The sequence below is a fragment of the Anser cygnoides genome, chromosome 8, assembly GCF_040182565.1.
Source record: "Anser cygnoides isolate HZ-2024a breed goose chromosome 8, Taihu_goose_T2T_genome, whole genome shotgun sequence".
Classification (NCBI taxonomy): Eukaryota; Metazoa; Chordata; class Aves; order Anseriformes; family Anatidae; genus Anser; species Anser cygnoides.
This window is the reverse complement of record NC_089880.1, coordinates 8129639-8149255: the sequence shown is the minus strand read 5'-3', so window position 1 is coordinate 8149255 and position 19617 is coordinate 8129639. Positions and strand designations below refer to the sequence as shown.

The following is a 19617-nucleotide window of genomic DNA, read 5'->3' as shown; positions in this document are numbered from 1 at the left end:
TCTGTGCTAACAAACAGAAAAAATCACTTGAAGCGAAGCGTATTTTAAAATAAATTTAATTTACGAAATATTTTAAGAAGTAAAATGAGACGCGCACAAACGTGACCAAGTTGCCTCATCTGTTTATCTTTCAAGAGATTTAAAAGTGAAAGATGTACAGGACATGGCGTTTCCACACTGTTCAAAGAAAAAAGGCAGAAATCAAAACTTATACCAAGTAACACTGCAAGAACTCCTGTGAAGCAAGCAGTGCTAAGACAAAAGAACTTCACTTTCTCCATAACAAACAATTACACATTGGACTGAGTACTTCTACGTTTACAGTACACTTCCTAACTTTTCCTTACAGCAAAGAATTTCTCCTAAAAAGACAACTGTACTTAAGTCTTCCATATAAAATATCAACCTATACAGACCACATTTAAAACACAGTATTTCATATACCAGTGACAAAATATGGAGTTTATTTCACCTTATTGTTTCATAAAAAAGGACCGACATTTAAACATGACCAAAATGGTAATGGAGGATTCCAAAAAATATGCCATTATTACCATCTTTAATGCTTCAAATCCTTTTAAGCCAAAACATTTCTAACAAACTATGAAAAAGATCCTTATGGGCTTAAACACTGTGACTGCCCTGCACTATATTCTGCAAGTATTATTGTTCAATGCATATCATTGGGAGATGATACTGGAAAAAAAATATGACTTCCCTTAAGTCATATGAAGAACATGCAGCCTGTAATCTAGTAAGCATGTATGCTCAGTACAGAAAAAGAGAAAAAAACACATCTTTTTGGTTAAGGGGAAAAAAAATCATTCAACTGCAACATCCTTCTCAGAATTGTAATATTTCTTTCCATGAGTTTTTACAAAGAAATTATTGTTCTTATTTTTTAAACAAACTTAAGGGTCATTTATTCCTTATCACTCAACAACATTCAACATTTGATCAAGCATGTTACACAATGTGACTCCTTTAAAGCATTCTTCAGTATTCTGAATACTTTCACATCTGTTACTATGAAAATGAGCTTAGCACTTTGTTGACAGCAAATAAATCCTCTGTCATTGTGTTTTGACCTGACCCATCTTCAAAAATGATTACCCAAATTACAATTCAGGCTAAAGTAGCACTATATGTTTTAAGGAAACCCCAACCTTACAAAAGGTGTATCATCACGATTACAATTACTGATGTTCAGAATAAAAAGAATCCATTACAGCCATACCTCTGTAGAAAAGTGTCAGTGCTCAAGGAGGAAATTCCAGTATAAATAAATAAAACTGAATATAAAATCCATTTAAAGAAATAAGGGCAGTAATCCAGTCAACAACCAGAAATTACTAAAATTGTTTAGCAAAATCCAAGGAATTCAATGTTTACAGAATGAGTGCAGGAAGTTCTCAGAACTACGCAGTTTACAGTGCCAACACAGACTTTCTATGCCTCTCCTCAAAGGTCAGCATGTGGAAAAGACCAACATTTTACAATGTGCCACTGATCAATCTTTAGAGACATTTTGAGAGACACCTGCTTCTTCCCTCTTTGGCAAAAAAACCAGCCAGCTGAGTCAATTACTGCCAAAAACAACACAGCCTTTATTGTAAAAATGCCCCCCAGGTTAACAGGACATGCACTATTGAATGAGTACACACATATTAAAATGGAGGTACGAGACAAATAAGGAGTTTCGACCCATGCAGCTGTGAGGTTCAGATCTGTCCTTCAACGCCAGTACACCTAAGAGGAACCATCCTCTGTCAAGCAGAGATTAGCTACTTCCACCTACCAAATGAAGTACCAGTCCATGAAAATGTGCTTAGCTCATATATGAATTTAAATAGATGCAAAGCCATAAATTATGGCTTGTGATATTAAAACAAAAAACAGACAAAAAAAACCCAAACAACTATGTATCTAGTACATAAGCTTTCCTATTTTCTTTCATTGTCAACTGGCAATGATCCAGCCTGACCAGCAGGTAAAAACACGAATCTGCCATCTGCAAATAAAAGATCACCAAAGAAATAGTAGGTAATTTTTTTCAGGAATGACTAGTAATTCTGGTCACCCAAACAGCAAAGATTAGAGCTCATTTTTTTTCTGAAAAACAAGTCCTTTTAAAGTCTATTTCTTGTTGGGCACCCAAAAACATGAAGCCCTCTGGAAGATATTGACCTTAACTCTTTCTGAATAATCAACTGAACTAGACAAAAAGCCACTATTCAGAATATACATAAAAGGCACAGTCATGAAAGAATTTTAAAAAGGACATTATCAAGTAAATGTGCTCTAAATTCTGTTTTAGTATTTTACTAGACTGCCTAGCAAAAGGACTGGACCTTACAAGAAAAAAGTAGTTACCAACTACTTAAGCCACTGTTTTATCAAAATCCTACAATACTTACTTCTATTGTAGGACAGAAAAGACAAGAAATAACAAAGGGTTAGGCTTTGTAGTCTGAGAACTGCACTGACCCCATTGATGAGTTTATTTTTAATTGTACTGTTACAGATGTTGGAAATCATGTTTCATGTCCTCATGGTAATATGGATATGATACATACATGTTAACTTGAAAACTACACATAAAACAGCAATTTTCAAGCCATGGAGTGTAAAGATGACAGAAACGGTTTTATTTTTGAAATGAGATAAAGGTGGAGTTCGAAAGCAGGAAGGATAGTACTTGATAGTGTCCTTTTGGAAGGTGGCATTCAAAGGCCTCATTATTGCTGTGTAATCGCTAGTATTCAGCTTCTTACCAGACATATTTACAGCATGTCAGTCTGAACATTCCCAAAGCACAGCTCTAAATTTTACTTTAGAGATACAAACATAGAACAGTTAAACATATGCAGTCCTGTTTCAGAAACTGAACTTTTAAAGTTTAGGACTTCTATGTGCTTCTTTGGCTAAGTCCTATTTAAATATCGGTAACACTTAAAATTCTATAACTCTGCCACTATTCAACAGCTAACAGAAATCTTTGGTGTGTCAAGAATCCAATAGGGCACAAGCTTCAAAGTATGAACATTGGGACAGCTCTGGCCCCTCTCCTGCAAACCACTGAACAGTGAAGTAGATGAGGATTAAAAGAATCTAACAACAAAGTATTTGAATAGTATTTAACATGTTCAGGGTTATTTAGAGTTTACAGAACTGGGATGATAAAAGATTTTCATGACAGAACAGTGGTGTTCAGGTCAGTGGATAAATTCAATAGTTACAATAATATACATACATCAAGTTTCCCATTTTAAAGTTACTTTAAAATAATAATTTAAGAATAGCAGATTTCTAGGGAAAATGGAGAAAATTTTGCCTTAGAATGTAATTCTCGTGAGGAATAATAAAGATTATAAAATGACTTCAGATACCTTCTTTGGCATGATCTTCACAAAACAAACATGGAAGTGTAATTTTTAAATTAGATTTAAAATAGCCTGATGAGCTTAAATTATATTACATTTCATGGTAAGTTACACTAGACTTGGAGTTCAAAATGGATTTTTGAACCTTATTTCTAGTAAATAAAAAAAATAACTAAAGACATAGAACACTCAAGAGCTTGACTTCGATTTATAAACAGTACAAGTGAAAAACCAATTTTGTTAGCAACTCACAAGAACTCACAAGAGATTTATAATTACTGATTATTTCTTTTTTAAATAAAGGTTGAGTGCTGTTCTAGAAATAATTGCCTTTAAATTTGTTCTTCATCACAGACAGCTTGAAAACAAGCATACTAATGGGGGACACTAGTACAATTTATGCTCTAACAAGGATAAACCATGCCAATTGTTTATGACTAATCATAGGTTATGTAACATTTCTTTCAGAGTTAGAGTGTGGGGCACACTTTAGAAGACAAATATGTATAAAAAAGCAAAAAAAAAAAGCATACTACAATTATATAGAACTAACTGTAGAAAATTAGACAATAGCATTGTCTACATCTTCCCACATAACTCAGTATTAAAGACCAAGAAAGAAGTAAGATGCCTTATTTAGGTAGCCTAATTATTCTTAGGGGGTTCTCTACAGTTCCCCTTTTGTGTGTTAATGAAATAACTGAATTGCTTTTCAGAATTATCTCGTTCCCATATCCACTAACGTGGCTCCAGAATCTTTAAAACCAGAGATTTGAAAACCCTCCAAAAATGCCTGCAGGTTCAATCTTAATTTATATGTGAAGCATAATTTGAAGTTTGTGTTTTGTACCCCTGCCTACCCTTACCACTTCTAATGAATCTGATATAGTCCTTATTCTTCCAGTATGATTTCTATTACACATGTAAGATTAACTCATCGTGAGATACAAAAAGGCAAATGATTTTTTAAATTAATAGCCAGATAAGTAATTATATTTTTTCAGCAACCAACCTTAAAAGATATTTCAGAGCATAATTTTTAAAAGACCATCTATAAGATTTTTATAAACTCTTAAAATCACAAGAAACACTCTCTCAGTATGCATCAGTGTGCCTAAATGTTCAAATATTATGTAAACAAACCTGTTTTTCCAAAAACTATGCAGAAGACTCATGAGTCCAAATAAAATATAAAATAGAAATCTTAATTGCCATATCAGCCTTCTGTTGGCTAATGGCTCAGTAAATTAGGTGGAATGTTATGCTCTGATCATGAATGTTCATTATTTGAAATATTCTGTACAGTAGGAGCTGTATCCAGCCCTAGTAAAGTTCCAAGATATGACTGGTCTCTAGGATCCAACATTTGCTCAGGCCTTACAGGATGAACAATATTTGCAGGTTGTGGAGTAAGAGTATATTTCTCTAGAAATGACAGATCTGCTGCTCGCTGATAATCTGCCTGCTCAGGCTGCGGAGGAAGAATGCCATGTGAATGAGTCGTATGCTGTACTAGGTCAGCTTGAGGATCAGACATCTGAACTGGTACCAGAGTCACTGGCACACATACTTCCGTAGGTACATTCTGTAATAAAGTTTTGGCTTCCGACTGATATGTTTTGGACTGTTCCACATACTGTTTAGCCTCAGTTTGATAAACTTTGTCATCAGAGGTGTATTGTACTGGTAAGGAGACTAGCTTTTCCTCTGAAGAAGATGTCAATGCCTCTTCTGCAGCCTTTGTTCCATGAACATGATCAATATGATATTTCAGCTTGTCTTTTCGTTTAAATGTTGCATTGCAGTGTTGGCAATTAAAAGGTCGAGCATCTGAATGAATAACCATGTGTTTTGTTAATGTCTTCTTAATTCTAAAAGACTGATTACAGATTTGACACTTGTATGGTTTCTCACCTAGAAAGATACAAAAGAGATTTAAAGTTATTCTGAGTAACATCATTTCACACATAAACTTGCAAATAGATGCATGGATTATGGCATAGAAACCTAGTGTAAAACGAGTGCACTGAAAACAAAGAGCATACGTTTAGCAATAATTTACGAATTAAGAGAGCCATCAGAAGTTTAGAAATTATATCGGCAAGCTCTTCTCCTTACTAACAATTATCACAATACATAGGTTTTCCATACACGTAAAGATAATCAGATACAAACCAAAAAAAAAAAAATCTTTCAACTCTTATAGTACTGTTATTAAATAAGCTTAATTTGCACTTCACATTTTGAAAGGACAATGAATTTCTTTAACATAAAGCCAAACATATAGACATAAACCTTTCCAAATGGCTTTCAAATCCTTGTTCAGATTACCAGTTGAAATGTAGTCTTCTCTGGACAACAAAACTGATTCGGTGATCCGGATAAGTTTGGCAAGAATATACAACAGTAAATTAAAGGAAGAGGTATAGAGAGTATACCATAAGCCAAGGATTGCTAAGGATTCTCAGTACTTCAACTTACACACCCAGAAGGTAGTATTCAGGAAGGGCCAACATACATAAACAAGAATAAAAAGGCTTGCCATATCCTGCTACTCTTACCCTGAATGCTCAACCATAATACATTAAATAATAGCATCAAGTTTGATGCAAAAGTATACATTCCTGTGCATTTTTTTTTTACCTGAATGTGTCCTAAAATGCATTTCCAAACTTGATTTCCCTTTAAAAACTTTCTTACAGACTTCACACTGGTGAAATGTTGCTTTATATCTTTAAAGAAGAAAACACATTTCATATTAGATTTTTTTTCTAAAACAACAAACAATGAAGCTACATACATAGTCTTTTTTGAAATCTTTAACTGCAAAATAGTGGAATATCAAACTTTCCAAATTTCCTCACTTACATTCATACTTCCCATCATCTACGTAACAGTAAGACCAATTGGATTCTTCTCTGTACTAGAACTTATTCTCTGCTGGGACTGACAATTATCTTTCAAAGAGCAAACACCACTAAAATTTCTTTTCTGACCCCAAATGTATCCTTCCCCAAAACATTTTTGACCAACATCCACAAGGGACTTTCATTCTGGTTGAAGTATACCATAAACTAAGTACCAAGAATAGTTTAAACTACTGGCTACCAAGAAAACAAAAAAAAAAACCAAACATACAATAAACAGACATTGCATTGTACTTCCAACACAGACAAGTTTATAATGGCTTCTACACAAGTGCTGAGTACAAACAGTTGAAGTATATTGTTTGAAAAACAATTAGGTCTCAGTTAATTTGAAAATCTCTGAACGGCTCATTTTTGGAACTCAGTAATTTAAAAACTTATTGTATTTTCGATTTATAGACATACCTAGATTTTTAAAAGTTTTTATCTCCTTTCAAAGCTACTAATCTACTGCCAGCTTCCAAAAATAGGTAAGTGTGGGAGAGTTCTCACAATGCTTAAATTATGTCTTAATAATTGTCTTAATTAGTATGCAACAACAGTAAGAAATATTACAACAAACCAGCCATTTAGAACAACGCTGAGACAACTACTAATTGATAGACTTCTATAGGATTAAAATTTGATCTCCTTTCATTATTTTTTTTTAACTTTATTATGCTACAAAGAAAACATCTTACTTAAATTGTGTAGGCAATTTTCTGACATCCATTTCAAACCAACACAATGGTATGTCTACCAAAGACTAAGGTAACAGACATGACATACACAAAGACTACTGGAACTCAGCATGAACATGCAAGTCTTAAAAAAAAAAAAAACAGTTATAGTACAAATATGCTTTATGCAGTTAAAAAAAAAAACGACAGCCATACTTACTTCTGCCAAACTTTTTCTCCTAGATGAACACTTTTATAGTGAACAGTGAGGTGATCTCTACGGCCAAAACATTTTCCGCATTCTTCACACTGATGCGCTTTTTCACCTTTAAAGGCAAAATTCAATAAATTTTGGTTAACTCTTATAGGACTTACTAGGTGAATGTTTAATTCGGAATCATGCTACAATGTTATGTCTAAGAGTTGTAATTGTAACACAGACTAGATCCACGTTTAGAAACAAAGTCCAGTCAATCAACCTCTTCCATAGCTTATGCAATGCTTATACCAAAGGATTTTCTGTTATCAAAGAACAAAATTCAAGAAGTAGAGTGGTCCTGCCAGAGTAAAGGTTTTAACCACTTGCTGTTTGTGACTATAACTGGCCTCTTCATCCACTCCTATGCATGAATCATTTTAATGAGTTAAAGGACACTTCCCCAGACACCCACTGCATGAGACGTACTAATTAATGACTTAGGAATCTACACTTTTCTTTACAACCTGACACATGGTAACATTCAATAATTGAGAGGCTTAAAAGAGAAGTTTATTTAAACATACCAATTATTTCCAGTTACTAATTTTTAGAACTTAAAATTGCATCATATTACTTTTTTTTTTAATTATTATCCTGATTTACATAGTTACCTTTTCCTTTTATGCTGCTGCTTAAAATAATCTTGATTCTTTTTTAGTCATCTTGAGATCTTCCACAAAGTGGCAGAATGTTTCTTCTCATGTAAGTAGGAGGAGTGTGGACAGTCAAAGAATGTAACTTTCTAGAGGGGGGAAAAAGCAAATAGAGTAGAAAAGAGGATTTTTTTTGTACTTGAGTTTTCAAAAAAGATTTCTTTATTTTATAGCAGACATTATGATTTCAAACACTAAGAAAGAAGCCGTCCTTCAAAATGAAGGCTCAGGAAGTTTAGACTCTGATCACTTTCATATTTTCATGCTGCCTAGAAAGAATTTTTCGTCCTAGAATGTCACATTCTCTTTGGATTCTGTTCTGAAAAAGTCCCTGTGAATCTTTGCTCTTCCTATACATTTCAAAACCTTTCCACTCTCAGTGCAACACAAAGATGTTTTTATGATTTTTTTTCTTCCTCCCGATCATCTCCATCTGGCTGTTCTTAGGGTTGACTCCCACCACCCTCCTCTCTTCCCCCTTCCCCATGCCAGAGAACTTCAGAAACACCTCTTTGATACTTTTACATTAAAGTGATCAGTGTACAAACTTTGACAGAGACTGTGACAGCTTCTTCTGTGTTGTAATATTAATGTTTCACACAATTGCTATTAAAAAAAGAAATCTGAACTCATTAAAAAAAATCCTCCTTTTTCACTTTTGCTTTTTTTTTTAATTTTTATTTTAAAGCAATTCACTGTTACATGTTTTTGACTGTCCCTCAGCTTTCTAGGTTAACATGGAGGAAACATTTAGCATTTAAACCTTGAAAACATGTAAGAAGATTAACCCTACTGAAGGAGACCTTAAAAACAGCGAGAGACACATCACATACACATACAGTGAAAAAATCTCTAATTGTTTGATCTTATTTCAAATCAGTTATTGCTGAGCCTATTTTCAAAGAAAATACTTACCTGAGTGTATTTTTTTGTGTTTTGTCAGATGGTCATGCCGAATAAATGTTTTCCCACATTCTTCACATTCATATCTCTTGTCATCATGGTGGACTCTTAGATGAAGTCTGTGTTAGAATGGAGACAAGTTTACTTCCATGTCACTGTTCAAGATCAGCAAATTTATAGTCATGAACATAGTCATAAAAGGCAATTTTCTTAACATAATCTGTATGGCAAATTCAATGCAAAATACCAGAAAATGCTTCTCATAAATGTCAGGAAATAACGTTTAGTTGAGGTATTCTTAACTGCTTTTAAAAAGCAACAAATGATAGAGCTAAACTCTCATATCTGAAACCAATTTATCGTATTTTAGTCCTCCACTTACTTTCCCTCCAATTAACAAAGATGCAGAAGTTTTTATGAGTGCAAGAAATTCAACTTTGATACAAAATTCGTACGGGATTCTGTCTGTGTTGAAATCACTAATACGCCTTGAATTAAAAAACGAATGATTGCTCACATATTAATATATTTTCAGTATCTAATAATGTTTAAAGCATTTACTTATGTTCCCAGAGTTAAAATAAATCAAAACACATACATTCTGAATAATTATGTTGATAAAGTGGATATATATAAACCATCAAATAAGTGAGACACTTCAGCATTGCATATAATAAAAATCCACACCTGTAAGAGCTTCCATGACGAAAACTCTGCCCACAAATACTGCAAAGATGAGGCTTCTCTCCACTATGAATTCTTAGATGTTCTTTCAAAGTTGTTCTGTTTAACAAAGGCAATAAAATTTAATTTTAAGCACACAGTGTCAGTGACATTTGGAAGTAAAATAGGCCATCATTTTCTGCTTCGTTAGTTCTGACAGGTCAAAATAACTGAGGAATCCAAGTAACTGCCTCAATTTATGCAGATACAAACACATACATGTACACTCAAAGGTAGTACCACAACCTATCTACTATTTACTTAACCAGCTGGGTCTTTAACGTATCTGGAAACATGCATGTTAAACAGATATCTAAATTTAACAGATATTTAAACAGATATTTAACATATCTGGGAACAGGTATGTTAAAGGGGATTTAACACATCTGGGAACTTCCCATATCTGGGAACAGATATGTTTAACATATCTGGGAACACATATGTTAAAGAAAACACCAATTTTGACGGTATTTCCTATGTAATAATCTCCTTGTTACTATATATATTTAAGCCAGACTTTAATGTCAAAACAGAAGGAAATCCAAATCATGGAAGTCTATTTAACTTAATTCTTCACAGAGCATATTTAAATATATAGAGCTATATATATGCACATGTACATACATATACAAATTAAGTCTACTTTTATGATGGGGGAGAATAAATAAATAAACAAAAAAATACAGTATGCATAAACCTTTTCAACAGATTCTACAAGTAGAACTAACTAGAATCTTAGTCATTTATTGAAATGACTTTTGTCAAATAAAAATATCTTTTGTCCAAAGGAAAAAAAATAAGGAACATTGTTTCAGAACACGAACAAAAGTCACTTTTTGGAAAACTTTAAAAGATATCCCTCCCTTTATAGAGCAGCACAAGACACCTGCACTGAAGCCATGTTAATAACCTTTTAGAATTCATATTCTTTTCTTTGTATACCTAGAATAGAAATGGGTGTGTCTAATTTCTACAGTTTTTTATGTTCTAGCTACCAATGGTCTGAGCCGTATTTAGAAGTTTATTTTGTATTTACATGTTATTTCTATTTTATGTATGCTACATTATATTTGTGTAAAATTGTATAGAATTTATTAGCAAACATTTAGAACTTCCATTGTTCAAAATGTTAGGTTAACAGTATTCTAAATTCAGAGAAGCAGCAGCAAAGTATTATTCCATCTTCCATTCAGAGAAGCAGCAAAGTGTTATTCCATCTGCCATGAAACTGTGTTTGTAAAAAGTCCAATTCCTTCTTAGTCATTCTCACTCACCAGTGTTCCTCATATTCCTGTCTTCAACAGCGCATTTACCAAAACAACTACAGCAGAAAGCTCTTTCTCAAATAGATGCAACATGTTCTGGCACAACATACGAACCCCAACTAGAGTGAATTAGAGGTAGGATGTTCTGAATATAATTCTGCCTCATAACTAATTACTTACAGTTGTTACTCTTACATTTAAAGGTCCTTCAAAAAATTACATGTTACCTGTGGCTCTGACACTACTTTTTGATACACTAGCCCTCTGAATTTTTTTCCTGTATGTTAAAAACTCAAAGCTAAAACATACTCAGAATCAAACAAAACATGCTAAGTATTTCTCTGTTACACTGAAGTTTAAGCTGTCGTGAAATTTCTTACCGTTCCCTAACAGACTTTCCACAGATGAAACACGTCCATTTTCTCTTTCCTCCATGAGTACATTCTATATGGCGTTTCAGATTTCCTGTATCATTAAATTGACGGCCACAAATGTCACAGGGAAAAGGCCCTACAAGGAAACAGATATGCACAGACTGTCAGTTAAACCAAATAAGATGCACAAATTACTGACCTGTGGAAAAAAATGATCAATTTACAAAATGAACAAACAAAAACCTTTGTCTAACAAATGATAAATGTTTAGTACGGTCAGTATACTTTAATTTCCTTCAACTTCTCCTTAATTTCTAATGCCAGGTATTTTGTCATGTGTCATGACCGCAAAACAAAAATTTCGAATTAGTAGTCAAAATATTTAAGCCCGCTTAGACTGTTCCAAAAACCAAAATTCCATTACTATCAACAATCTGTTCCCTAGCTCCTAAGTGCCAGAAATACTTGGTAGTAAGGAAAAGGTCTTTGGAAAACTTCAGGTAGAATTTGACTTCACAGTTGAGAACAATTTATACAAAACAGTTTTAAAATGAAATTACATGTAATTTCCTCTCCCCCAGTTTTTCATTTATGTAGATATAATACAACGCCTCAAAAAAAAAACAGCTGAAAAGAAAATTACAAAGAAAAATTCAAAAGAGAAGGAATTGGAAAAGTAGGAGTGTATTAAGTAGAAACCAAACTGATCACGACATTAAATGACAGGGGAAGGTTTTACTTTAAATCTATTGTTTACATGTCAGAAGGAGGTTTCTATACCGAGATGGAATTTTTCTTGATGTTTCAGTCTTGCAAAGCGGGATTTAAAGTGCTCTTCACAGTAGGTACACTTAAAAGGTTTATCCTGAGAATGAAGGATCATATGCTCTTCTAAATGAGGTCTGCGAGTGAAGGACTTCTTACAAATCTAAAATGATAACAAAATATGTCAAATAAATCTGGTTTTAACTGAAGTATCTTTATTTTTTTATTTATAAACTTTAACAGTTTAGTTCACCTGCTCACTGCAGCAATGTAAAATTAAAATTAAATGCACTCCTCAAAGCCATACTTCATCCAAACTTGTAAAGCCTTACAGTCAACATCAGAAAAACCTTTGTTCTACATACACCCTAGTGGATTGTACTATATAAATTAGGATACAGATCCATGGCAGCCTAAATCAAACTACTGGCACCTGCTGTGAACAGCCACATGTTCCACCCTCCCTTCTTTCTACTGACCCCAACACTTAACAGACTCTTTTCCTAGGGTGTTTCAAAATAGTAACTCAAGAGAAAATAAACCTTCAAAAGCAAGCCATTTTGGATCGGTTTTAAATGCTGAAACAGGCCTGTGGGACAGGGTGAGGCACTGGAATAGTTTGCCCAGAGAAGTTGTGGATGCCCCATCCCTGGATGCGTTCAGGGCCAGGTTGGATGGGGCCTTGGCCAACCTGATCTGGTGGGTGGCATCCCTGCTTATGGCAGGAGGGTTGGAACCAGATGATCTTGGTCTCTTCTGACCCAAGTGATTCTATGATAGTGGTAAAAGTTCTGTAGAACTAGAATCATACCTGTCCCTTATTTCCACTGGGAAATTTTCTGATAGCATGTATTTAAAAAGAAAATGCAAATACCAACAAAGAAATCGAACCCCAAAACATACATTAGGGGTACAGAACTTTAGCAACTTTAAAATAACATTACTCTTTAGGATTGTTTTCTAATTAATCAAAACCTATAGAAATAAGAATTATTAGTTGTCATTAAAGTAAGCATGCTGTTCAATTACAGAATTGATGTCACATCTGAAATTCAAGTATTTAAACTAGGTATTATACAATCTATCACAAGGGTCCTACATTCTAACATTAATCAACATGGTGCTTACAGATTTCCCTGTGCAACTGTTGCCATTGTTTATGACAACAGCTGATTTTAGCCTTACCCAACTCCCATTATGCTATATTGTGCAATCAATTTTTGAGAGCATACCTGAATAACACTTTTAGCCTCAGAAAATCCAATTCAATAGCTTCATTTGTTAAAAAAAAAAAAAAATTAATGTTAAAGAATGTTAAAGAAAATCCCATAGCTGTGAAAAGCATAATAGCCTTCTTGCTTTTCTTTATTATCAATACCCAACTGCTTCTGTGAATTTGTTTATATCCCTCAAGGATTAAAATAAAGTATAGACAGCAATTCCTGATGTTCTCACGTGGATTACAGCATAAACCAACAGGCTAAAGAAATCGTGGAACTTACATCTGTGACACCTCAGCCCTCAGAACATGTTAAACAACCTGAAAACCAAGTCACAACTTCTAACGCTTTGGAACTTTCTCTAACTGCAATAAGTCAAAATTCTACCTCTACTTTCCAATTCTCCAAGTCCATTCTCCAAGCACATGAAGAAAGATGCAAGAGCAGCAGCCTACTTTTTAAAAATTTCTACTTAACATGAACTTAAAATTTTCAAGTAAGAACAAATAAGAAACCCCATACATTACAGTTTACCAAATCTGCTAAGAGTGTATTCTGAGAAAGGAATGTCACTGGCGCATGATTAATTCCTGCTCTTAAAGTGTTTCTTACTTAGTAGCAAATGGAATCTGTAATATGTTCACTCAACATAACTTCTTCTGGAAGATAACAGAAGTTGACCAACTATGCAGTACCTCCAACCATGGTGCAATCACCAGCAGAATGAACACCACTAATTCCTGCAGTTGGTATCTCCCAGCTTCCTCACGCATGTTCATAAACCGAAGCTCATAAACAAAGCAAGACTACTAACTACATCATGTTACAGCACCTAATGTTTCACAACGCGATGTAACAGACTTATGTCTGTAACGTGAGTAATGTTAGACATATAGGGGCATACAGCAGTTAGCGTAAACAAAACAGCTGCCCTGAAAAAAAAAAAGTATACTGGTTGTATTAAAAACCACAACAACAAAAAATACATTTTAAACCTGAAAACATTATTTGGCAGCAGACTGATAATGAATGGGAGTTCTACACACTTCTTTTTACAGTAGATGTAGTTTCACCCATAAGCATCTCCTGGGAAAAATGAGGAAAGGATTCCACAATTTTACTTCTAGAGAAAAATTTAGTACAAATTTGCAACTCTGTTGACACGCATGTGCAGCTTAAATGTGAAAACGTCTCATATTTAACATACATTTTCAAAGCCTTCCTAAAACGTACACTTTATGGTCATTGTTTGAAGTGTGTAATTAGTAGAAGAGCAAGTACTCTGTTTTTAAAGTATTCTTAACACTCAAGTTAGGACAGTCACTGGAAATGGGTGTATTTTAATAAAAGTAATAGCTAATCACACAAAATAATAGGGCCTTCAAAATATTTCAGAATTCAACTTGGTACTGTCTATTTAGTCACAAACTGTACCTAAAAAATTAAATTCAGCCTTTAAATCCATGCATAAAAATGAAATTTACAGTATAACTTACAAAGCTTACTGAGATTTCATAGAAACACATACATTATTTTCACTTAAGTATTCGGGTCACAAAACAACATAGTATCTATATAAAAAAATAAAAGTACTGAAGTAATACTTACATCACATTTCCAACCTTCACTCTTTGTCTTTTTAATAGAAAGAAATTCTTGTACATTCTCTGGATGAAATCTACAAGAAAGACAGGGGCTGAAAGTATTCCTAATTTTCTGTGAAGATCACTCAAATACTATACACCCATTTCTCAACTTTGTGTGTCATGAAAGTTGATCATCAAAACAACAGAACAAAACACTGATAATTAAACAATTCTAAAGGCACAAGTAACTGAAAAGCAATGTTGACTACAGAGTCCTGTAGAACCTCATACGATAGTTGCTAAGACAAAGGACAACTTCAACTACAATGCTTTACGGATATTTACAAAGAAAGAGAGAAAAGTGATATGTAAATACTAATACCTTATAATTACAACTGTCATAGACAACTCATTCACCTAAATCTGCAGAGAAATGGTTTATCTATTATCATCAACAGTATAGCATTAGCATCTAAAACCAAAGATCTTTCATTCTTCTCTCAAATTAAAAGAACATAGGTAATTATTAAGACTGTTGTGTTCTGATCGACTGCAATAGGTCATGTGAGCATTCTAAAATTGATAGCAAAAACCTGCGGCACAACTACTACAGAACTGCTCTGCAACTGCTATTTAGGCAAGTCCCGTATTCTCTATGTGGCAAGTTAGTTCATACTGCTAATCCCTAGGTCCTTTGAAAAGATACTTACTTAAAACCAGTTATAGAAATAAAGCAAAAACATACTGTTTGCATACATATATTTATCGTAGCTTTTGAAGTAAAAAAAAAAATAATAATTCTTCAGAAATGTAAGTCAAACTTGTTCATACTTGCCTCTTTACATGTTTTGCTAACGTCTTCTTGCTTGCATGCAGCTTATTGCAGTAAGGACATTTGTGTTCCTTTTTATGAAAATCAGTATCACTAGAGTGTTTCTTTCTGTGCACTGTCAGGTTGGACTTCGTTGAGTAGCGCTGATGACATATATCACATTCAAAAGGCTTCTCACCCGTGTGTACACGTGTATGGCTCTCATATTTGCCTACACAACAGAAAAAAAGTCCGTTAGCATAAACTACAACAGATTATCACCTATGATATGCATGTTTGGGGTTTCATTCTGCAATCTCTCTCTCAAATGTCAGCAAGGGCTGGGTGCCTTCCACATGGATCTTCAGATTTTTACTTGCTTATACCACTGAAAGCTGCATGGTGAACTGTAAAACGTGGCTAACACTACATACAAGACTGCTGATAAACTCAACTAATTAATGTTTATAAAGTATATTTAAAATGAAAAGATGTACATAAAAACTAAACCAATTCATAACTACATTTTAATTTTATAATAAAGTTTTTTTTGCAAAAGTCAGGAAAGCAAAACAGTTCTCAGGGTCGTATCAAACAACTTTTTGAACAAGAGCAAACTAAACACGCTGCTTTAAGTAGGAACTAATACACGCACCATCAACCTTACCCCATTTTTTAAACTTATGTATTTCAAAATGATAAAAGACACAATGCAGCTATTAAAAGAAAAAAAAATCCTAATACTATAAGGAACTGTTTTTTTCCCAGTACATGTGATCTAAAGAGTGTTACCACCTTATATGACCATAATTCAACTTTGTAATAAATTTACAGTAATAAATTAACAGCCTCATTACTTGAAGTTAACTTGGCTGAAAATACAGTACGTTTCACACTTCATGCAACTTATGTTTTAATGTCTTGCTACACTTCTCTCCCTTTTCAAAGCTGCTTGCATATAGCATGCTAACAACTAGAATCCAGAGCAGTGAAACAAAAAAACAAATTTAGCATTTGCAGATTTTTCAAATAATGCCCTCAGTTCATTTCCTGAAATTGGTTGGCATCACAAAAAACAACTTAATACATTCTTAGAAGTTAGCAGACGACTGGATTCACAGGACAATCCAGAAATTCTGATCCTCACATTCAGAAAGAGAAACCATCACCTCAGTTTATTTCCCATACAAATAGCACCAACGTATAGTAAAAATGAAAGAACTACCTAACTTGCTCTTACCTATTCGATCAAATTTTTTGTCACACTTGGGACACTGCAGTAGTTTTTTGCTACCGCTCTGAATGACAACTGGAGCTAAGCCTTCAGGAATATTTCCCACTGAATCCACTGTCTCAGAACCCTCTTCAGTATCATGTTCCTTTTCACTTTGCTCTTCAGTGTCTGAATCTTCACCTGACATTTCTTCCTCCTGTCCTTCTTCATCGACATTGCTTTCACTTCCACTGTCTTCAAATTCACTTCTATCAGATGTTTCCTTGTCAGAACTAACTTTTTCCAAATTGCTGTCAGATGCATCACCACTTTCGCTGTCACTGTTATCAAATTTAGCTGGACATTTGCGGTTTCTCGTAGATCGCCTAGTAGAAAAGCCTGCTTTCTCAACCATTTTTAACCCATGTTTTCTTTCCAGCGAAAGGGATCTGTGGGCTCTAGCCAAATGATTTTCTAAGGACTTCTTGTAACAGAAATTTCGACCACAAAAAGTGCACTGATGACTATTTAACAGTTTACCAGTCAGTTCATTGAGTGTTTCTACTGGTGTAGGTACATCAGTTACCACATCAGACTGTACGCTAGAAACACTTTCATTATTTAGTAACTTCACTGCATCTATAATATCCAAAAATTTTGCTGCTTCCAGCACCAGTGGAATTTCATTTTTATACACAAAGAACTCAGAGGTGTACAGAAACTCAAGCAAGTGCTGAAAGACAGAATGAGTTACATGATCTAGTGTGACAACATCGGTGCTTGGATTTTTGCTCAAACAGGCATGAAAATAACTACTCCCAACAGCTACTACAACTTTGTGAGCACTAAATTCTTTTCCTTCTACAATGATGAGCAAATCACAAAACGACGGACGCTTCTGTCTATCATCATTCAGATATTTAAGTAGATTTTTGTTATACTGTAAGGAGCTCAGTAACTTCCTTTGTTCCGACGATGGTGAAAGTTCTTGGGAAGATTCGAGCTGATCTGCAGGGGCTATTTCTGCAGACTTTGCGACAATCTCTTGAGCACAGTCTACTACAAGAATCTGATCTGAAGTATCTTTCTCATGGCCAAGATGAACCTTTTCGTTTAGATTTGCAGCGAGCCGTCTCCTTTTCTTCATTGCAGAAGTGCAACTTTAAAATCAGGAGCTTCATAGGTGATCGAAAAAAAATTCTCGTGAGGACTCACTTCTGCTTCAGACCTCGTTGAGAAAACACTGAACATGAATTTCATAATCTACAAAAGAACGATGACAGTAACGGCATTTAGCACTTAACTATATTTTTTTCTGGGTTGAGTGCTTTTTGCATACCACTTCAGTTTTATCTACGCTGCATTAAGCATTTACTGAACTTTTAAAATCTCATCGCTTCCCACTCCAGGCCACCACGTAACGCTAAGAGCGAGGGAACCGCCGCCGACTATTATTAGCTCTAAAGCGGCGACCGAGGCTGCTTTTGCTCTCCTCCCCGCCGCGGACAGTGTGGGGAACACGGCGCGATGGCCGTACGCTGCATTCAGCACCCCGAGCAGCTTCGCCTTGCCTTTCGCTCCCCGGGGGCTTCCCCTTGGACCTGCCAGGCCGGCACGGCTGCGGAGAGCTGCGGAGAGCAGCGGGGGGCTGCGGGGGCCGGCCCAGCCCGCTCCCCGCGCCTGTCACCGCCCCGTGTCAAGCCGGCGGCGGGCTCCCCGCCTCCCTTTGGCCTCGGGAAACACCGGGGCCTTTGTTCCCGTTCCAACAAACCCACCGCGGAGCCCGGGCTCGGCCCAGAGGGGCCCTCCCCACTCCGCAGCACCGAGCTTGGGGGCAAAGAGGGCGCCTGGGGCCCGCCTCTTTTACCGGGACGGCCGCGACGCCCCGCCGAGCGGGGCACAAAATGGCCGCGCCCCCCCCCCCCGGGCGCGCCCCCCTCGCGGGGCGGCCCCGCGGGGCCCCCACGCACCTGCGCGGCGCCGGGCGCTCCCCGGGCCCGCTGGGCCGCTGCAGGCCGCTGCGCCCCGCGCCCCCGCGGCCGCTTCCGCCGCTTCCGGGTCCCGGCGCCGCGCGCAGCCGCGCTCCCGGCGCCGGAGGGCGGGCGGGAGGCAGCGGCGGGGCCGCCTCCGAGCATGCGCCCGCGGCGCCCGCGCGGGCTCGGTGCCGCCTCAGGCAGCTGCGCAGAGGCCCGCATGTTCCAGAACAATGTGGAAAAGCTGGAACAGCTGTCCTCATAACCACCTCCGGGCTCCCAGCCCACCAGTAGCCTCCCTCAGAAACGCTGTTTTCGCGTTTACAACGTCTCTTACTCAAAGCCCTCGCGTACTGCGCCATCTCCGCGCTTTTCCTCTCGCCAGGACACTGAGAAGCGGTGGGGCTGCGGCCTGGGACCGCGGGACGGTGCAGCGGCCCCTGGAACGGGCTTCATTTTCTGAGGGCTTCAGGGAGGGTGCAGGATCAAATCCTGCACCACAGCAAGTTCCCTATACTTAGAGATTTGTAAAGTAACAGTCATCACTTCGCATAGCAAGCAGTGCATAACTTTCACATATTACTTTTTTTCTTCAATAAAAATTCTGAAAATTCTCAAAGCATCTGTCATTTTTTGATGGTTACTACACAAGTACTCAAAATCCCCATGCATTTTACAGTCTACAATTATTTAACTTAATTTCTCACTGTAATAGTACATTAAAATCAGTATTTTAATTGTTTCAAGTACCTTATATTGTCAGTTCTTCCACTTACTACTCCTGAAGTGGAAAAAAAAAAGGAAAAAAAAACATAATTGATAATAGAACAGCAAACACTACTATAATTTTGCTTTCACTGAAGGCAAAAATCTAATTAAGCCAGGTAAATGGCGCTCTTGGCT

At 36.2% G+C, this 19617-nt stretch overlaps 1 protein-coding gene across 2 annotated transcripts; it reads right to left on the bottom strand.

The window, feature by feature from the left end:
• Positions 1-39: 39 nt before the first annotated feature.
• ZBTB41 (zinc finger and BTB domain containing 41) lies at positions 40-18863 on the bottom strand. 2 transcript variants are annotated; one of them, XM_067001442.1, is made up of 11 exons: positions 18712-18863; positions 16769-18004; positions 15553-15760; positions 14740-14809; positions 11927-12074; positions 11153-11282; positions 9472-9567; positions 8797-8903; positions 7190-7295; positions 6027-6115; positions 40-5297 (listed from the first exon to the last, which is right to left on the bottom strand). In XM_067001442.1, the coding sequence occupies exons 2-11, from the start codon at positions 17886-17888 to the stop codon at positions 4654-4656; spliced, it is 2718 nt and encodes a 905-aa protein (XP_066857543.1). In that variant the 5' UTR covers positions 17889-18004; positions 18712-18863; the 3' UTR covers positions 40-4653. The 2 variants fall into 2 exon arrangements, with proteins under 2 accessions (XP_066857543.1, XP_047922987.2); XM_048067030.2 differs by lacking the exon at positions 18712-18863 and adding an exon at positions 18517-18537.
• Positions 18864-19617: the final 754 nt, after the last annotated feature.